Here is a 16411-nt window from a genome sequence, read left to right on the forward strand (position 1 = left end):
CACAACGCCTGGCTATTTTTTGGTTGCAGCCGTCATTGTTGTTTGGCGGGCCCTGGCTGGATTCAAACCAGCCACCTTAGGTGTATGTGGCTGGCGCCTTAGCCTCTTGAGCCACAGGCGCCAAGCCAGGTTTCTACTCTTATTGAGCTAACATCCTGGAGTTTATTAGCTACTGTCCAATTTAACTTTGTGTTTATGAAAATATTCCATAATCTGCATTGTCTAATGTGGTGGCCAGTAACCACATATGGCTATTGAGCACTTGAATGTGGGTAATATGACTGAGAAACTAAACATTTGGTTTAATTTTGATTAAATTTAAGCCATAGGTAGCTAGTGGCTGTCATCCCGGACAGTGCAGAATACTGATCTTAACCAGTTAGTGATAGCTCAGTGATCAGTGGGCTGATGGAGGAAGCATAGGGCAGAGTAGTGAGAACTGTGTGGAAGGGTCAGGGTTCAGGGCATTGAAAGAGCCCAGAAAAGCTGCAGTTTGAATGGTTTTAGAGAATTGTAGGGGATGCCAAATGTTGGGGAATCCGTAGGACTCCAAATATATGGAGAAAGCCTGCGGTGTGGACAGTGCTTCTCCAACCTGCTCCTGGCTCCTCCGTTCAGATCATGACTCGTCCATCAGCGGCCAACAAGAACTTCCCGTACCACGTGCGCACGTCGCAGATCGCATCAGCTGGGGCACCAGGACCCGGAGGAAGCCAGTCGGGAGACAAGGCCTTCCCGCAGCACGTCTATGGGAATGTGACGTTCATCAGCGATTCAGTGCCCAACTTCACGGAGCTCTTCTCCATACCCCCGCCCGCCTCCTCCGTAAGCCCCGTGGCCCCAGCGCCCGAGGAGCTGCTGGCGCCGCCCCTGGAGTACCTTACCCCGCTCCCAGCCCCGCCGCCGCCCCCAGCCCCTGGGCGTCTGAGCCCGCCCTCAGCCTTTCGCACGCCCCGAGCCCCGACGCCTCTCCGCGACCGTACCCTAGCGCCTGCGCCCACTCTGCCGGACTGGGTCCTGGCGCTGTTGCGCACGCCCCCGCAGACGCCACGCGCCGTGCCCCCGCCGCCTGCCTTCCGCGGCTCTCCCCCAGCTCCCCGGCCGCCGCCGGAGTTCGCCCGGCGCGCCCCAACGCCGCCCCTTGAGTACCTGGCCCCGCTGCCCAGGCGTCCCGCCACACACTCTTTCCCAGACTGACACGTGCGTCCATAACTGGGGTGGACCGGTCCTTCGGGGGGTGGGGAACGGGCCTTCGGGGCCGCATTTGGCCCCCCCCCGAGGGTTCCGGACAGCCTCTGACCCTGAACCCCCTCCCAGGCCGGGAAACAGGTGGAGGAGACGGCGGTGGCGGCGGCGGTGGCCCCGAGGGGCCGTGTGGTGACCATGGCCGAGCCGGGCGCAGCCTCCCCGCCCCCTCCCGCTCGGTTCCCCAAGGCGGCCGACCCGGGCTGGGATGGCCCGACGCCGTCTTACCAGCCGCTTGTGCCCCAGACGGCGGCGCCGCATACTGGCTTCACCGAATACTTCAGCATGCACACGGCCGGGGGCACTGCACCCCCGGTCTGAGCACCCCTGCCTGTCCCTGCCCCATGAGCCGCGAGCCGGGCCCCGGCTGGGCTCCGGACCCCTGCTTTATCCCAGCCCAAACGCTGGGTCATTTCGGGCCTTCCCGACCCTCCCCACCCAGCGCGCCCAGGTAGGGTGTGCTGCGTCCCGCCCCTCTCCTCCCTTGTGCCAAACGGTCCCGCGGGAGCCGCTTTCCCCGTCCCCTCCCTCAGCCCCTGCCCCGAGCAGCGCCGGATTCTGGGCTCCCGCTGTTCCGTGACCTCCGGCCCCCCGGCTCCCTCCGAGACCTCTGACCCCGCTGGACTTCGGAATACCCGTGATGACTGCCGGGACCCCGCCAGTGACTCTCCAGGACTCCGCGACCTCAAGCTAGGGCTCCCAGGATGGATATTGTGCTGCTGGTCTTAACCCCGAAACTCTCCCTCGGATCTGTGACCTCGGACCCTCTTTCCACCCCATCTCCATTCTGGGGGCCCTCCCTCAGATCCCTGGCAGAAAGAGGTTCCCCCCCTTCTTGCCAAAATAAAGAGGATTCGTTGAGTTTTTATCTATAACATGACTTTATTTGAGACAAAGTTTCAGTCGCTTTGGATAGAGTGCCGCAGTGTTGTCATACCTTACTGCAGCCTCAAACTTTTGGGCTCAAGAGATCCTCTCATCTCAGCCCCCTAACAAGCTGGGACTACACATAACTCCCAGCAAATTTTTCTATTTCAAGTAGAGTTAGGATCTTGCTTTCCTCAGGCTGGTCTCGAACTCCTGGCGATCCACCTGCCTCGGCCTCCCAAGAGTGGTAGGGTTACAGGCGTGAGCTACCACCCCCCAGCCAACATCTTTTAAATCTTGATGGTGTTCAGCGGCTGAGCCAGAACCGTTTCGGGTTTGGGACCTCAGGGTGCTTATCTGTGAAATGGCGTTTTGGGTCCGGAGACAGGGGCCTGCATATCTCGACCCTTATGTTGACCCAGAAACTGGGAAGCAATGAAGATTATTGGTCTTCCAGCAGGGCTCTCTTATTGCACCGTTCCTATATTTTTCTCTTCCCTTCTCCAGTTAGAGGTGAGGCGCCCTCCAGTGGCACAGGTTTTGCTCAGCCTCTGGCACCCCCAGTTTGGGTTACAATCTTAGGCCTGTATGTGTTTCTCTTCACAAGCCAAGAGGCCGCTGCTGCGCAAGCGGCTGGGAACAAATGGGCGGGGAAATCTCCGGAAGTCTTTCTTTGCAGAGGGGTGGGGCTGGGTGCTCCGCAGTCCTCCCAGGGCCCTTCTGACCGCCGCTCTGCAGCTTCTCGCCTCCTCTTCTCTCGCCCTCCCATAGCGGCCGCTCGTGTCCCGCCCCCTCTCCCTCCCAGCGGGTCTTCCCGGGGCCGCTCTGGCCCAAGCGTCCCCTCGTCTCTCTGATCTGGCCTATCTGACTCTGGAGGGAAACGCGGGTGGGTGAGCAAAGCGAGTGCATCTGTGGTGTCCAGGCCCAAACCCCTGAAGACTGGCTCCGCCCCGGCACCCTCTTGCGCCCCGCCCCTGCCTGGAGGAGTCTCTGCCAGGCCATCCGACACTGGCCTGTCTGGGCCCGCATCTTCTATGGAGGCCCCTGCCGGGCTATAGAGCCCTTCGCCCGGTGGGGACCCACTCATCTATGAGGTCCGTTTTAGTTTGCACGGTCTGAATCTGTAATTGCTGGACACTGTTTATGGGGTCGGCCTCTCTATGGGGGCCTGTGTCTATAGGGGACCACAACGGTCCCTAAGGGGTGGCCCCATCCATTACGACTACAAATGCAGAGCCGCTCCTCGGCTTTTAGAGTCCGTCAACAACCTTCGCAGAGATTGCGTCTCCGGGACCTCCCCGTTCTGCATGGTTGTGCTATCCGTATAGAGGTCACATTTGCAGGGCCTTAAGCTAGATAGAGGGTCCTCTCCAGGTCTTTACCACCCAGCCTGTCTGTAAGGGTCAGTGTGAGAGGTGTCAATGGCCCTGGTCGAGGCTCTGGCCACGACTCTGGCCTTAGCTGTGCTGGGGTCGCTGTCCCCCGGAATCCAGGCGGGGGACTGCAAGGGGCAGCGGCAGGTGCTGCGGGAGGCGCCAGGCTTTGTGACGGATGGTGCTGGCAACTACAGCGTCAATGGCAACTGCGAGTGGCTCATCGAGGGTGAGTGGGGACCCCTAGATAACTCACTACTTTGCTGCTAGTGCATTCATTCATTTGGGCATTCATCCATTTACCACATTCTCAGAGCCTACTGTTGGCCAAGGCCTGTTGCTCTAAATTAATGTGGGACCCCCAGGGTTTCAGCCAATCTGGGCCCTGCACTGGAAGTCTGGTGGGGGGAGATGCACCCAGACCCAGAGGGACAGTTAAAAGCCAGGAGCATCAGTGAGGGGTCTTCTGAGTAAGTGTTAAAAATTCAGACTCTGAGTCCAATCACCTGGCTTTGAATAAGGCTGTACTTCTTACTAGCTTTGTGACTTTGGTCAGGTGGCTTCCAAGTGGGGATAACAATGGTACTCCCCTCACAGTGTTGTTGGAATTAAATGAGACAGGAATTTAACATGCCTGACTCATGGTACACAGTAAATATTCAGTAAGTAGTATTAGGATAATTGTTGTTGCCTTAAAAGTACTTCAATAAAAGCCTTTTTTGGACTGGGCCTGATGGCTCATGCCTGTAATCCTAGCTCTCTGGGAGGCCGAGGTGGGAGGATTGTTTGAGCTCTGCAATTGGAGACCAGCCTGAGCAAGAGTGAGATACTATTTCTACTAAAAATAGAAAAATTAGCTGAGGGTCATGGGGTTGTAGTGAGTGCCTGTAGTCCCGGCTATTTGGGAGGCTGAGAAAGGAGGATTGCTTGAGCTCAAGAATTCGAGGTTACTGTGAGCTAGGCTGATACCACAGCACTCTAGCCCTGGGCAACAGAGTAAAGACTGTGTCTCATTAAAAAAAAGAAAAAAGAATAAAGTATTTTTTGTAGGCATTCATGTGCCACATGGGACATACTTCACCAAGACAGTCCTAGCAATTCCTGATGACTTCACCCTGGGATTCCAATGGGGAAGACAAACACATTAACAATGACAGCCCAGAATCGTCTTGATAGAGGGACACTATAAGCCTGGGGAAGCCCAGCAGAAGTGCCTGACCTGGGTGCACTTCTCAGGGAGGCATCTTAGGGGAGGAGATGTCTGAACTGAGACAGGAAAGACCAATGGGAGTCAGTCAGGAGTGGAAGGAAGAGCATTCCAGAAGGAGGGAACAGTCTGTGCAAAGACCCCAGCTGTACGTTATGGGCTCTCAGCCCATAAGAGACAAACCCATACCGAGGGAGGGGGGAAGCCCAGAGAGGACATCTGACTTGGTCTGGGGTCTAGCTGAGACCAGAGGCATGTGTAGGAGAGGGCAGAAGGGTATTCTAGACAAGGAGAATAACCCACACACAGTCCTGGGAGCAGGAGAGTATGATGCTTGTAAGGAACTTGAAATCCAGTGAGCCAGAGGCTGCAGAGGAGCCAGAGGGTGTAGGACTTTGTTATTTGGTGTTGTACCCTGCAGGCAGTAGGCAGATGGAAGGGAAGTCCAATGACAGTGGCTGGAGAAGTCCAGGAAGGGCTCACAGAGCAGTGGATGTAGGAGCTGGTCCCTAAGGAGAGGTAGGAGTTCCCCAGACAGGAGAGGTCATGGGCAAAGGCCAGAGGTGTGACAGAGCCCGGGTCATACAGGGCCTCCCTTAGCAGGTGGTGGAGCTTGATCTTTATCTGGGGGCACTGGGGAGCTATGCCAGAGTTTTGTGCAGGGGAGGATATGATCTGATTTATGATTTTTTCCCCAAGACTGAATCTCACTCTGTTTTCCTGAATAGAGTGCTGTGGCATCATAGTTCACAGCAAACTCAAACTCTTGGGCTTGAGTAATCCTTTTGCCTCAACTTCTGAGTAGCTGGGACCACAGGTATGCACCACTATGCATGGCTAGTTTTTTCTATTTTTAGTGGTGATAGGGTTTTGCTCTTGCTCAGACTGGTCTCGAACTCCTGAGCTGAACTAATTTAATCCACTTGCCTTGGCCTCCCAGAGTGCAAGGATTACGGGCATCAGCCACCACGCCTGACCTGATTTATATTTTAGAAGATCTTTCTGGCTGTTGTGTAGGGTATGGATGAAGACATGTTTCGTGTGGTGAGTGTGTCTAGCTGTCCCCAGCTTGGGGGCTATTCCTGTTAGTCTGGGGATTGTAAGAACAGAGTGGAGAAGGGTATAAATCATTTCTTTGGCCTGCCTTGAAGTGTCCCAGACTGGTTGGGAATGGTGGGGCTGGACACAGACATTCAGCCACCAGTGTTCACACTGAGACAGTGCTCAGCATTGAGACAGGAAAGTGCAGGGACTGGGTGGATGGGCCTATGGGAGTGAGAGAACCTGCTGGAAGACATAGGGGAGGAACCACTGAAGAAGGGTTCGGAAGTATTCATAGGAGTTTACTATGTGGAAAAAGAGAACAAACAGCTTCTGTAAAGTCATGAGGGAAGCTGGTGTGTCTCCATGTCTAGGTTTGACTGCACAATTGACTGGGAGGCGAAGAGGGAATCAAAAGCCCAAGAAGGAGGACTTTGAATGTCATAGTGAGCATCTTAGCCTTTATTTTGGAGTTGATGAGGGAGCCACAGAAGGATTTTGAGCAGGAGTAGGACATTGCTTTCAGGCTGGGTAGGGGGTAGACTGGAGACTTGGTGAGCTTCTCAAAGGAGAGGATGAGTTCTGAGCTGGGGCAGGGATTAAAGGGGCTGAGAGGTTTGGAGAATGCAGAAGGATGTTTGTGGAGTTTCACCAGTGAGACATGGGGACCAGCTGGCTGGATGCTTGGATGCAGGAAGAGTCTGGGAAACCTCCCAACCTCTCTCTTCATCTCTTGTCTTTCCCAGTGCCTGTCACCTCTAAGAACCTGCATCTTCGTCCATCTATTAAAAAATAAGCAACTAACTCACTTACTTTTATACCACGTTCACATTTTATCTGGGCCTAGTCTTCATAACATCCTAATGAATAAGAGGCATCCTGCTTTTGAGGTGTGGTGGTTTGGGATCAGATTTCTATCTGGAATGGTGTGGGGGTTGAGTGGAAACAGGAGACCTTGAACTTAAGGAGGAACTTGGGGAAGGCAGATGGTGAGCCGGCCTCTGGCAAGCACTTGACAAAGATGTACTTGTTGTGATTCCAGGAACAGAGCTGTATAGTTTAGTTGAGGCTGGTATGATTCTGGGAGGTCTGGTTGCCTGGTCTGGCCAAATGGATCTCTGCATTCCCTAGACCATGGGTGGGGATTTGTGTGCAGTGTTCTGAGAGCTCTGGGCACAGCCTGAAGGAAAGCTGCCAGTTTCAGTATTCTTACTTTTGTGCATTTCTTCATTCCATCATCCAGTATTTCCTGAGTCCTTGCTCAGCACCAGACCTTGGCCTGGCCAATGTTGGGGAGGGAGTTAGGCCCAGATCCAGTCACTGCCCTGTGGGCCTTATAGGCTGCAGAGGAGACAGACCTGGACTTAGGTGGTCCTAGCCCAATGAATGAAAGTTGTTATGGGATATGAGAACCCAGAAGAGGGGCTCCTAATCCCGCCAAGGGGAGGGAGAAGAGTGGAACATAGCTGATTAGAAGGGAAAATATGTTGCAGATGGAGGGAAAAGCTTGTGTAAATGCCCAGCTCCTGATAGACCTTCCAGCAATAGAGTGATATGAGACAAGGTCAAGTTTTAAACACCAGGTTAGGGAGCTTTACTTTCTTTAGAGTGGGGAGCCATGTAGTGCTTTTGAGCAGGGGAGGGACAGGGCCAGAAGTTGATTTGGGGAGATCCCTCAGAGACCCGTAGTAGGGCAAGACTGGAGGCCAGGAGGCCAAAAAGTAGGCGAGATCAGTGGTCTTGGTGAGAGAGGATGAGGCCTGGGCAGGACATGTTATTGAGCACCTGGCTCCGGGCCGACAGGTTAGAGCAGGGGTCCTCAAACTTTTTAAACAGGGGGCCAGTTCACTGTCGTTCAGACCGTTGGAGGGCCAGACTGTGGGCCTGGGACGAGTCGGCTGCTAAGCAGGATAGGCAGCGGCGGCAAAAACACTTGGCAGGCCAGATAAATGTGCAGACCTTAGTGTGAGGATGCCTGGGTTAGAGTAATCATCTTGTTGAATGTTCACACCAGCCTTGGTGGGGAAAATTATCCCCATTTTATAATTAAGGAAGCTGAGGCTGAGAGGGCCCATGCAACTGGCCCAAGATCACACAGCCATTGTTAGCAGTGGATGAGTATCTTTAGGATTCAGATGAGTGAACTGAGGCTTGTGGAGGATGAAGCTGGCCAAAGGTACTCCAGCAGGTCAGGGGCAGAGCTGGAATCGGGACTCCTAGTTTCTCTAGCCCAGAGGATTCACCTGAGCTGCCTGAAGTGGTCCCATGGAGCCCCCTAGTGTGGGAGGTGGTATCCAGAGAACATTCTTGAACCAGGACCTGGCAGAGAACAAGAACAGTGGCTAGGTGTGGTGGCTTATGCCAGTAATCCTAGCATTCTGTGAGACTGAGGTGGGAAGATTGCTTAAAGTCAGGAGTTCTGGCTTGACGCCTGTGGCTCAAGTGGCTAAGGCACCAGCCATATACACCTAAGGTGGCGGGTTCGAATCCAGCCTGGGCCCGCCAAAACAATGATGGCTGCAACCAAAAAATAGCCGGGCGTTGTGGCGGGCGCCTGTGGTCCCAGCTGCTTGTGAGGCTGAGGCAGGAGACTCGCTTGAGCCCAGGAGTTGGAGGTTGCTGTGGGCTGTGATGCCATGGCACTCTACCCAGGGGGAAAGCTTGAGGTTCTGTCTCAAAAAAATATATATATATATATAAATAAAGTCGGGAGTTCAAGACCAGCCTGAGCAAAGTAAGACCCTGTCTCTACTAACGTTGTGGCAGGCATTTGTAGTCCCAGCTACTCAGGAGGCAGGAGGATCTCTTGAGTTGAGCTCAGGAGTTCAAGGTTGCTGTGAGCTAGGCTGAGGGGCCATGGTACTCTAGCACTCTAGCCGGAGTGACAGAGTGTTTCAAAACAACAAAGATAAGTCACAGCTTCAGGGGTAGTGGCACTGACTAAGCCCTATTACACACGTTATGTGCATTATTGCCTCTTACGTGGTCACAGAATGTCAGGTGGGGCTGCAATCATCTGAATGTTTACTGGGCTAGATATCCAGGAAGGTCCCTCCAGGGCTGACAGTTGATGCTGGCTGGCAGCTGGCAGCTCAACTGAGCCTGTCGGCTTTAATGCCTATGTGTGGCCTCTTCTTGTGGCTTTGGCTTTTCATAGTGTGACAGCTGTGTTCTGAGAAGGAGCATTCTGTGAGGCCCAGGTGAAAACGGCAAGGCTTCTTATGACCTAGCCCTGGAGCTTCCACAGCATCACTTCTTAAATTTTTCATAGAGATATGGTCTAGCTATGTTACTCAGGCTGCTCTCAACTCCTGGCTTCAAGCCATTTTCCTGCCTCAGCTTCCCAAAGTGCTGGGATTACAAGCGTGAGCCACTGCACTCAGCCTCTGCTGTTCTTTTTCTTTTTATAATTTTAATTTTAATTTTTTCTGAGACAGAGTCTCACTTTATTGTCCTTAGGAGAGTGCCATGCCATCACAGCTCACAGCAACCTCAAACTCTTGGGCTTAAGCAATTCTCTTACTTCAGCCTACCAAGTAGCTAGGACTAGAGGTGCCCTCCATAATGCCCGGCTATTTTTGGTTGCAGTTGTCATTGTTGTTTAACTGGCCTGGGCCAGGTTTGAACCCACCACCCTCAATGTATGTGGCTGGCGCCGTAACCACTGTGCTATGGGTGCCAAGCCTGCTGTTCTTTATTGGTCAAGCAAATCACTAAGGCTCTTACTAGATGTGAGGGGCAGAGAATTAGCTCTCACCTTTCCGTGGGAGAAGCAGCCTAGAGGTTTGAATCTACCACATTATATCCCCACTTTACAGATGAGGAAATAGATCCAGAGAGGGTAGGTTATTTGCCTAAGGTCACACGCTAGTAGCTATTCAGTGGCAGAGTCAGAATTTGTGCCTGGGCAGTCTGGCTTCAGACCCTCTGCCTGTAGCCACTGCAAGAAACAGAGAGATGAGACTCTGGGGACAGAGGGGAACTATGATGCTCCAGGATTAGGCCTTTGTTCAGGGGGAAGACGAAGAACTCTTCTCTTAGAACTCTGTTCACTTGGAAATAGAGGACTCTCATGGAGTCCCTTTCCTCACTGGGAGTATACTTCTCTGCCAGGGCCTGGGCCCTGACCCTCTGGCCTGGGCATGTCTGAAGCTTAAGCAGAGACAGAAAGAACAAGACCTCAGGAACAATGTGGTGGCTGCTCTATGTGACCATGGGGATGAGGTTTCCTGTCTCTGCACTTTAGTTTCCCAACTGAGCTAAAGCAGGTGTTCGCCTGATTTCAGGAGACCTTTCTAGGGCTGATACTATAATTCCTTTTCTGGGCTCCTGTCCCTCTGGCTGTCACAGATCTCACTTCCCTGAATTATAAGACCAGGAGTCCCTCCAAGGCAGAGCCTAAGTCTTACCCATCTTTGAACACTCCCCAGTTTCACCAGGAGCAGGGTCTGGTGTTTGTGGGCTACATAGAGGCTTGGGGAGCAGGTCTGCTTTTGAACCTGGCCCCTCTATGCTCACCTCCCAGCCCCAAGCCCCCAGCACCGGATCCTGCTAGACTTCCTTTTCCTGGATACGGAATGCACATATGACTACCTGTTTGTGTATGATGGCGACTCCCCCCGAGGACCACTTCTTGCCAGTCTGAGTGGGAGCACCCGGCCTCCACCCATTGAGGCTTCCTCAGGCAAGGTTGGTAGAGACAGGTGCTGTTGGACTGTGGCTGGAGGATCCAGGTGAGGTATGGGGGAGAGAGGGATAGATATATGGAGGGAGATGAAAAAGAAGGGGAGGGACAGGGAGCTAGCAAGAGACACACAGGGACAAAGGAAGATGTCGAGAGATAAAGGATGTGGGGTGGTGGTTCTCCAGGATGGGGTGGGGGCAGGGGTGGGAGTGAAGTACCCTTCCAGTCCAGTCCCCAGAGCCCAGCCCACCTTGTGCTGCAGATGCTGCTGCACCTCTTCAGTGATGCCAACTACAACCTGCTGGGCTTTAATGCCTCCTTCCGCTTCTCCCTGTGCCCGGGTGGCTGCCAAGGCCATGGGCAGTGCCGGCCTCCAGGTGTGTGTGCCTGTGAACCAGGCTGGGGTGGCCCCGACTGCAGTCTGCAGGAGTGCTCAGCCTACTGTGGCAGCCATGGCACCTGCGCCTCGGTGAGCTTGTCCCTACCATTGTCCCCCTGGGGCCTTGATCTGTGACCATACCCACTGTGCTCCTCTCCTAGATCTGACCACCTCCAGCATGAAACTCTCCCCATACTCTCCCAGGATACTCACTCCCTTCCTCTTCCAAGTCCTATCCCCACTGGCTCCTATCCCCAGCCTGTCTCTCCCCTGCCTGAGCCCATCCTGTCCTCATATATACTTCACTGTCACTGTGGGCATCACCCTCCTTCCTCCTCCACACCCAACTCCCTCCTCCTACCCCACCACTCTGTGTGGCCTTGGGCTCTCTGCCATGACTTCCCACATTTCACCACTGACCTTCCATCTAAGCTTTGGATCTACATCATGCTTGGAGCCCTTTCTGCCTTGAGCTCCCTCTTTTGGCCCAAACTGAACTTTGGCCTCACTGATAGTCTCTTCTCCGACCTGTCTTCTTTCTGTCTGTTCTCATTTTTCTTTCTGAGTCTTTCCTTTTTCTGTTGGTCTGTCCTCTTTTTTCTACCTCTCTGCCTCCCTCTGGTTGTGTCTCTGTGTCCCCTGTTTCTCTCTCTCACTGTCTGTTTGGCTATATCCTTCTTTCTGTCTCTGTCTCTTTTTCATTCTCTCTTTTCCAACCTGTCTTTCCTGCTCCTCTTTTCTCTGTCTCACTTTTGCTGTTGTTCTCTTTGTCTATCTCTCTGTCACTGTCTCTCTCTCTGTCTCTGCCTTTATATTCCCTTCCCTTTAGCCCCTGGGACCATGCCGCTGTGAGCCTGGTTTCCTAGGACGTGCCTGTGACCTGCACCTGTGGGAGAACCAGGGGGCTGGCTGGTGGCACAACGTGAGTGCTGGGGACCCTGCCTTCTCTGCTCGTATTGGGGCAGCTGGTGCCTTCCTGTCCCCACCAGGGCTGCTGGCTGTTTTTGGAGGTGAGCAGATGGGGTGAATGTCTGGGGTCTGGAGACCTGGCAACCTGTGGCTGGGGCTTGAGACCATCCCCCTCCACAGGCCAGGACCTCAACAATGCACTGGGTGACCTCGTCCTATACAACTTCTCAACCAACACCTGGGAGAGCTGGGACCTGAGACCTGCCCCGGTATGGACCCTTCCTGTGTCCTAGCTGGAAGAACCTGTCCTCTCAGACCTAGCCAGGACCCCTAGGCTGCCCTCTGTCACCCCAGACTCTCCCTGCCTTCACAGCTTGATATAGAAACCTACTTCTCCTTGTGTCTGCCTTTTCTCTGTCTGATTTCCCTTTGTCTTCTACTTCTTTTACCTTTTTCTATATTTTATCTTTTTGTGTATCTCTTGTCTCTCTCTATCTGCCTCTCCATTTTTGTCCATCTGACTTTTGGTCTTTTACATAGGGTCTGTCTCTGTGTCTCTATCTCTCTGAGTCTGTTTCTCTCCTTCTGCTTTTCTCTGTCATTTCTCCTTGTGATTCTGTCTCCCTGCCTCTTCCCTCTGTGTTTCTCTGTCTCACCTTCTCTGTTTCTGTTCAGATGTCTCTGTCTTTCTGTGTCTGCCTCTTCTTTTCTCGTCTCTGTCTTGCTTGTTGTCTGTCTCTCTATCTCACTGTTTCTCTGTATGTCTCTGTCTGTGCCTGGCTTTGGCTCGCTCCCTGTGCCCTCATCTCTTTCCCTCTCCATCTTTTTTTTTTTTTTTAGAGACAGAGTCTCACTTTATTGCCTTTAGTAGAATGCTGTGGCATCACAGCTCACAGCAACCCCTGGGCTTAGGCAATTGTCCTGCCTCAGCCTCCTGAGTAGCTGGGACTACAGGCGCCCACCACAACACCTGGCTAACGGAAGTTAGCAGTTTGGCTAGGGCCAGGTTTGAACCCACCACCCTTGGTATATGGGGCTGGCACCCTACTCACTGAGCCACAGGCGCCCCCTCCCTCTCCATCTTTATCTCCTTGTCTCTTCACAGGCTGCTCGTCATTCCCACGTGGCTGTGGCCTGGGCCGGCTCCCTTGTGCTCATGGGTGGTGAGCTGGCTGATGGCTCACTTACCAATGATGTGTGGGCATTTAGCCCGCTGGGTAGGGGCCACTGGGAACTCCTGGCACCACCTGCCTCCAGCTCCTGGGGGCCCCCAGGCCTGGCAGGTCATGCAGCTGCCCTGGTGGATGACATCTGGCTTTACGTGTCTGGTGGCCGCACTCAGCATGACCTCTTCTCCTCTGGCCTTTTCCGTTTCCACCTCGACAGCACCAGTGGGGGATATTGGGAGCAGGTGATTCCAGCAGGTGGGCGGCCTCCTGCTGCTACTGGCCACTCCATGGTGTTCCATGCTCCCTCCCGTGCCCTGTTGGTCCATGGCGGACACCGGCCTTCCACTGCCCGGTAAGTGACCTGCCTACAAATCCTGCTCTACAAAACCATGGGACTTTAGTCCTTAGAGCACTTGCCCAATAACAGACTTGTGTAGTGATTCAGTAACTCCTTTCTTCATTTATTCTCCATTCACTCACCCACTTACACATTCTCTGATCTTTTATTCAGTCTCTTAGTTAGTTGCTTTCCCCCGCATTCCCATCCATCTATCTATTCAACAAACCCTTGTTTGGTGTTCAGCCCTTATTAGACTGGTTATATAGATAACCCAGAGATGAGTCCTGGGTCCTATCCACAGGAAACTTCTAGATCGGAGGAGACATAGACCCAGTCACAGCTAATCTCAGCTCTGGGTGATCACACAGTTAAGTGCCCAGAGGATGGAGAGAGACTCTTCCTGCCCCAAACCCCTGCCCTGTCCCTTCTCCTATAGGTTCTCTGTGCGAGTGAATTCCACTGAGCTATTCCATGTAGATCGGCGGGTGTGGACAACACTGAAGGGCCGGGATGGACTTCAGGGCCCAAGGGAGCGTGCCTTCCACACGGCCAGTGTCCTGGGCAACTACATGGTGGTCTATGGTAACAGCTCCCTATCCCCCTGCCTGCCTGCAAGGACCTTGAGCCAAACCTGAGCTAACACTCCCTCTGTGGGTGACTCCACCCCAGGCTTATCAGCTGTGCCCTTTTCTGCCTTTCCAGGGGGCAATGTGCACACCCATTACCAGGAGGAAAAGTGCTATGAAGATGGCATCTTCTTCTACCACCTTGGCTGCCATCAGTGGGTGTCAGGGGCCGAACTTGCCCCCCCAGGAACTCCTGAGGGTGAGTGGTCCCTCTCTTTCCCTGAGGACCCACCTTCCCTGGCAGTGAATCTAAGCTCTAGCCATCTCAATCCTTGGGGTGAGCCAGACGCCCTGCTGGAACCAGCCTCAGGAGGCAAGCCTGGGATGGGATGGGAGGCAGTTTGGAGGTGTTGGATCTAGGTTCCATTCCAGGCTTTGCCAGTTTCCACTTGCCCCAGGGAAATGCCTAAGAAATAGCAACTTTTTTGAGGTCATAGTGGGCAAGTGGCAGAACTAGGATGACTGGCAACAAACAACCAACTGTACAAAAACCATCATCACAGCTGGTCCAAGTGCAGTGGTGTTTACAACTAATTGATCACAGTCAGTTGCAGATTCCTTTGTTCCTTCTCCACTCCCACTGCTTCACTTGACTAGCCTAAAAAAAAAATAAAACCATCATCACTTAATCTCTTTGTGCTTCAGTTTCCTCATCAGTAAAAGGTGGATTATATAACATGCCCATGGGCCATTGTGAGAGCAAACTGAGGTGATGCTGAAGGATGATGCCACATGAAATGGTCTGACACATTCTTTCTAATGGCAATGAGGGTCCCTCTGCAGAGCCAGAGAGCTTGCCAGAGGTGGTGTGGAGAAACCTTTCACACTCATTAGATCATAGACTGCTTTGAGAATGGGAGGAAAGCCACAGGCCTTCTCTTTGAAAGATACTTGTATCCACTAGCTGACCATGTTATTTCAGGGGGCTGTGGATTTCTCCTTGAAGAGAGAGGGAACAGGCATAAGAAAGGAACATTAACATTTAAGGAGTGGAAAAAAAAAAAACATTTAAGAGGTGGGAAGGAGGAAGGATCCTAATGGAACCATGTAACAGTAATAAAGCCTAGGCCTGGCATTTGAGGCTTCTGTTATAGGTATGCTCTGACTATCCCAGTCCTTCCTGTAGGCCCCTTCACTGGGCAGGGAACAGTGTGGGGTTTCTTTTTTTTTTTCTTTTGAGATAGAGTCTCATTTTGTCACCCTTGGTAGAGTGCTGTGGCATTATAGCTCACAGCAATCTCAAACTCTTAGGCTCAAGCAATTCTCTTGCCTCAGCCTCTTAAGTAGCTGGGACTACAGGCACCTGCCATAATGCCCAGCTCTTTTTAGAGATGGGATCTCACTCTTGCTCAGGCTGGTCTTGAACTCTTGAGCTCAGAGAATCTACCGACCTTGGACTCTCAGAGGGCTGGGATTACAGGTGTGAGCCACCGTGCTCAGCACCAGTGTGAGGTTTCTGGAGACCTTTTCCTCTGTCATAGTTTGTGATTCCTTGGGCCAAGTCCCATGTGCTTATAGAACCTATAGGTTAGTAAGAGGTTGGGGAAGTCACCATTCACTGACCAGTTATCAGTCAAGACTCTTGACTGAAGAGTGAGTGACAGAAACCCAACCCAACTGGCTTAACCAAAAAGGAGAATTTCTTGGCTCATTTGAGTGAAAATTACAGGGGATGGCATCAGGTGGGGCTTGATCCAGATACTCATGTGTTGGCATCAGCCATTCCTCCCTCCAGTTTTTAGCTGGGTTTTTAGTGTCTAGCAGGTTTGCCTTTTTTAGATGGTCATAAAGAGCTCTTGGATTATATCTTACCACCTTAAAATGCCCAGAGAGAAGAGAGTGCCTTTTCCCCATGAATTGTAGAAATTGGGTAGTATATTTATCTCTGGGCTAATCATTGAGACTGATAGGCCTGTGCTAAGGCTCCACTTCTGCCTGAGGCAGGGACAACTATACTTGAACCTTAGGGACTAGGGGTGGGAGAGGACGGTTTTCCACAGGAGAATCAGGCTGTCACCAGAAGACAGATTGGTGCTAGACAAAAATCGGGAGACCCAGGCAGCCTATTGAGGGCTCAGCAGATTCTAAAGCTCCAGCTTTAGAATCCCAGCTCCTAAAGGGTTGGGATAATGGTTCCATTTTTGGAAGAGGAAACCAAGATGCAGAGAAGTCAGATGGCCAAGGCCATACGGCTGATCAGTTGTTGATCCATGATTTGAACCAAAGTATTTGATAGACCCAGGATTTACAATCAGGTCTTTCTGAATCCAAAGATCATGCTCTGTCTGAAAGATGATTTGGGCAGGGTGTGGGAACTCAAGAGAAGTGAGAGAATTACCATTAGGCTAGTAGAGGGCCAGGCTGGGAGAGTTTCTATGGGCATGAGGGTTTTGAGCAGCAATTAGAAGTTTGGGCTGGCTAGGTGCCTATAGCTCACCCGGCTAAGGCACCAGCCATGTACGCATAAGGTGGCTGGTTCGAATCTCCAGCCCGGACCCGCCAAACAACAATGACGGCTGCAACCAAAAAATAGCCGGGCGTTGTGGCGGGCGCCTGTGGTCCCAGCTACTT

The 16411-nt window shown here is 52.7% G+C and overlaps 2 protein-coding genes across 2 annotated transcripts in view; both read left to right on the forward strand.

Annotated features, from left to right (window-relative positions):
* TMEM145 (transmembrane protein 145) overlaps nucleotides 1–2118 on the forward strand; it is a 9879-nt gene extending 7761 nt beyond the window's left edge. The window contains exons 14-15 of the mRNA XM_003799475.1: nucleotides 619–825; nucleotides 1779–2118. Of these exons, the coding sequence (XP_003799523.1) occupies nucleotides 619–825; nucleotides 1779–1859 (288 nt within the window). The 3' untranslated portion in view covers nucleotides 1860–2118. The remainder of the gene's footprint in view (nucleotides 1–618; nucleotides 826–1778) is intronic.
* An 884-nt stretch (nucleotides 2119–3002) lies between these two features.
* MEGF8 (multiple EGF like domains 8) overlaps nucleotides 3003–16411 on the forward strand; it is a 46702-nt gene continuing 33293 nt past the window's right edge. Inside the window, exons 1-9 of the mRNA XM_023518949.1 lie at nucleotides 3003–3714; nucleotides 10259–10422; nucleotides 10680–10886; nucleotides 11626–11806; nucleotides 11886–11974; nucleotides 12811–13226; nucleotides 13651–13796; nucleotides 13917–14189; nucleotides 14967–14991. Coding sequence (XP_023374717.1) covers nucleotides 3534–3714; nucleotides 10259–10422; nucleotides 10680–10886; nucleotides 11626–11806; nucleotides 11886–11974; nucleotides 12811–13226; nucleotides 13651–13796; nucleotides 13917–14189; nucleotides 14967–14991 — 1682 coding nt within the window. The 5' untranslated portion in view covers nucleotides 3003–3533. The remainder of the gene's footprint in view (nucleotides 3715–10258; nucleotides 10423–10679; nucleotides 10887–11625; nucleotides 11807–11885; nucleotides 11975–12810; nucleotides 13227–13650; nucleotides 13797–13916; nucleotides 14190–14966; nucleotides 14992–16411) is intronic.

This window comes from Otolemur garnettii, unplaced genomic scaffold (assembly GCF_000181295.1).
Source record: "Otolemur garnettii isolate 467f Iridium unplaced genomic scaffold, OtoGar3 scaffold00152, whole genome shotgun sequence".
Lineage (NCBI taxonomy): Eukaryota > Metazoa > Chordata > Mammalia > Primates > Galagidae > Otolemur > Otolemur garnettii.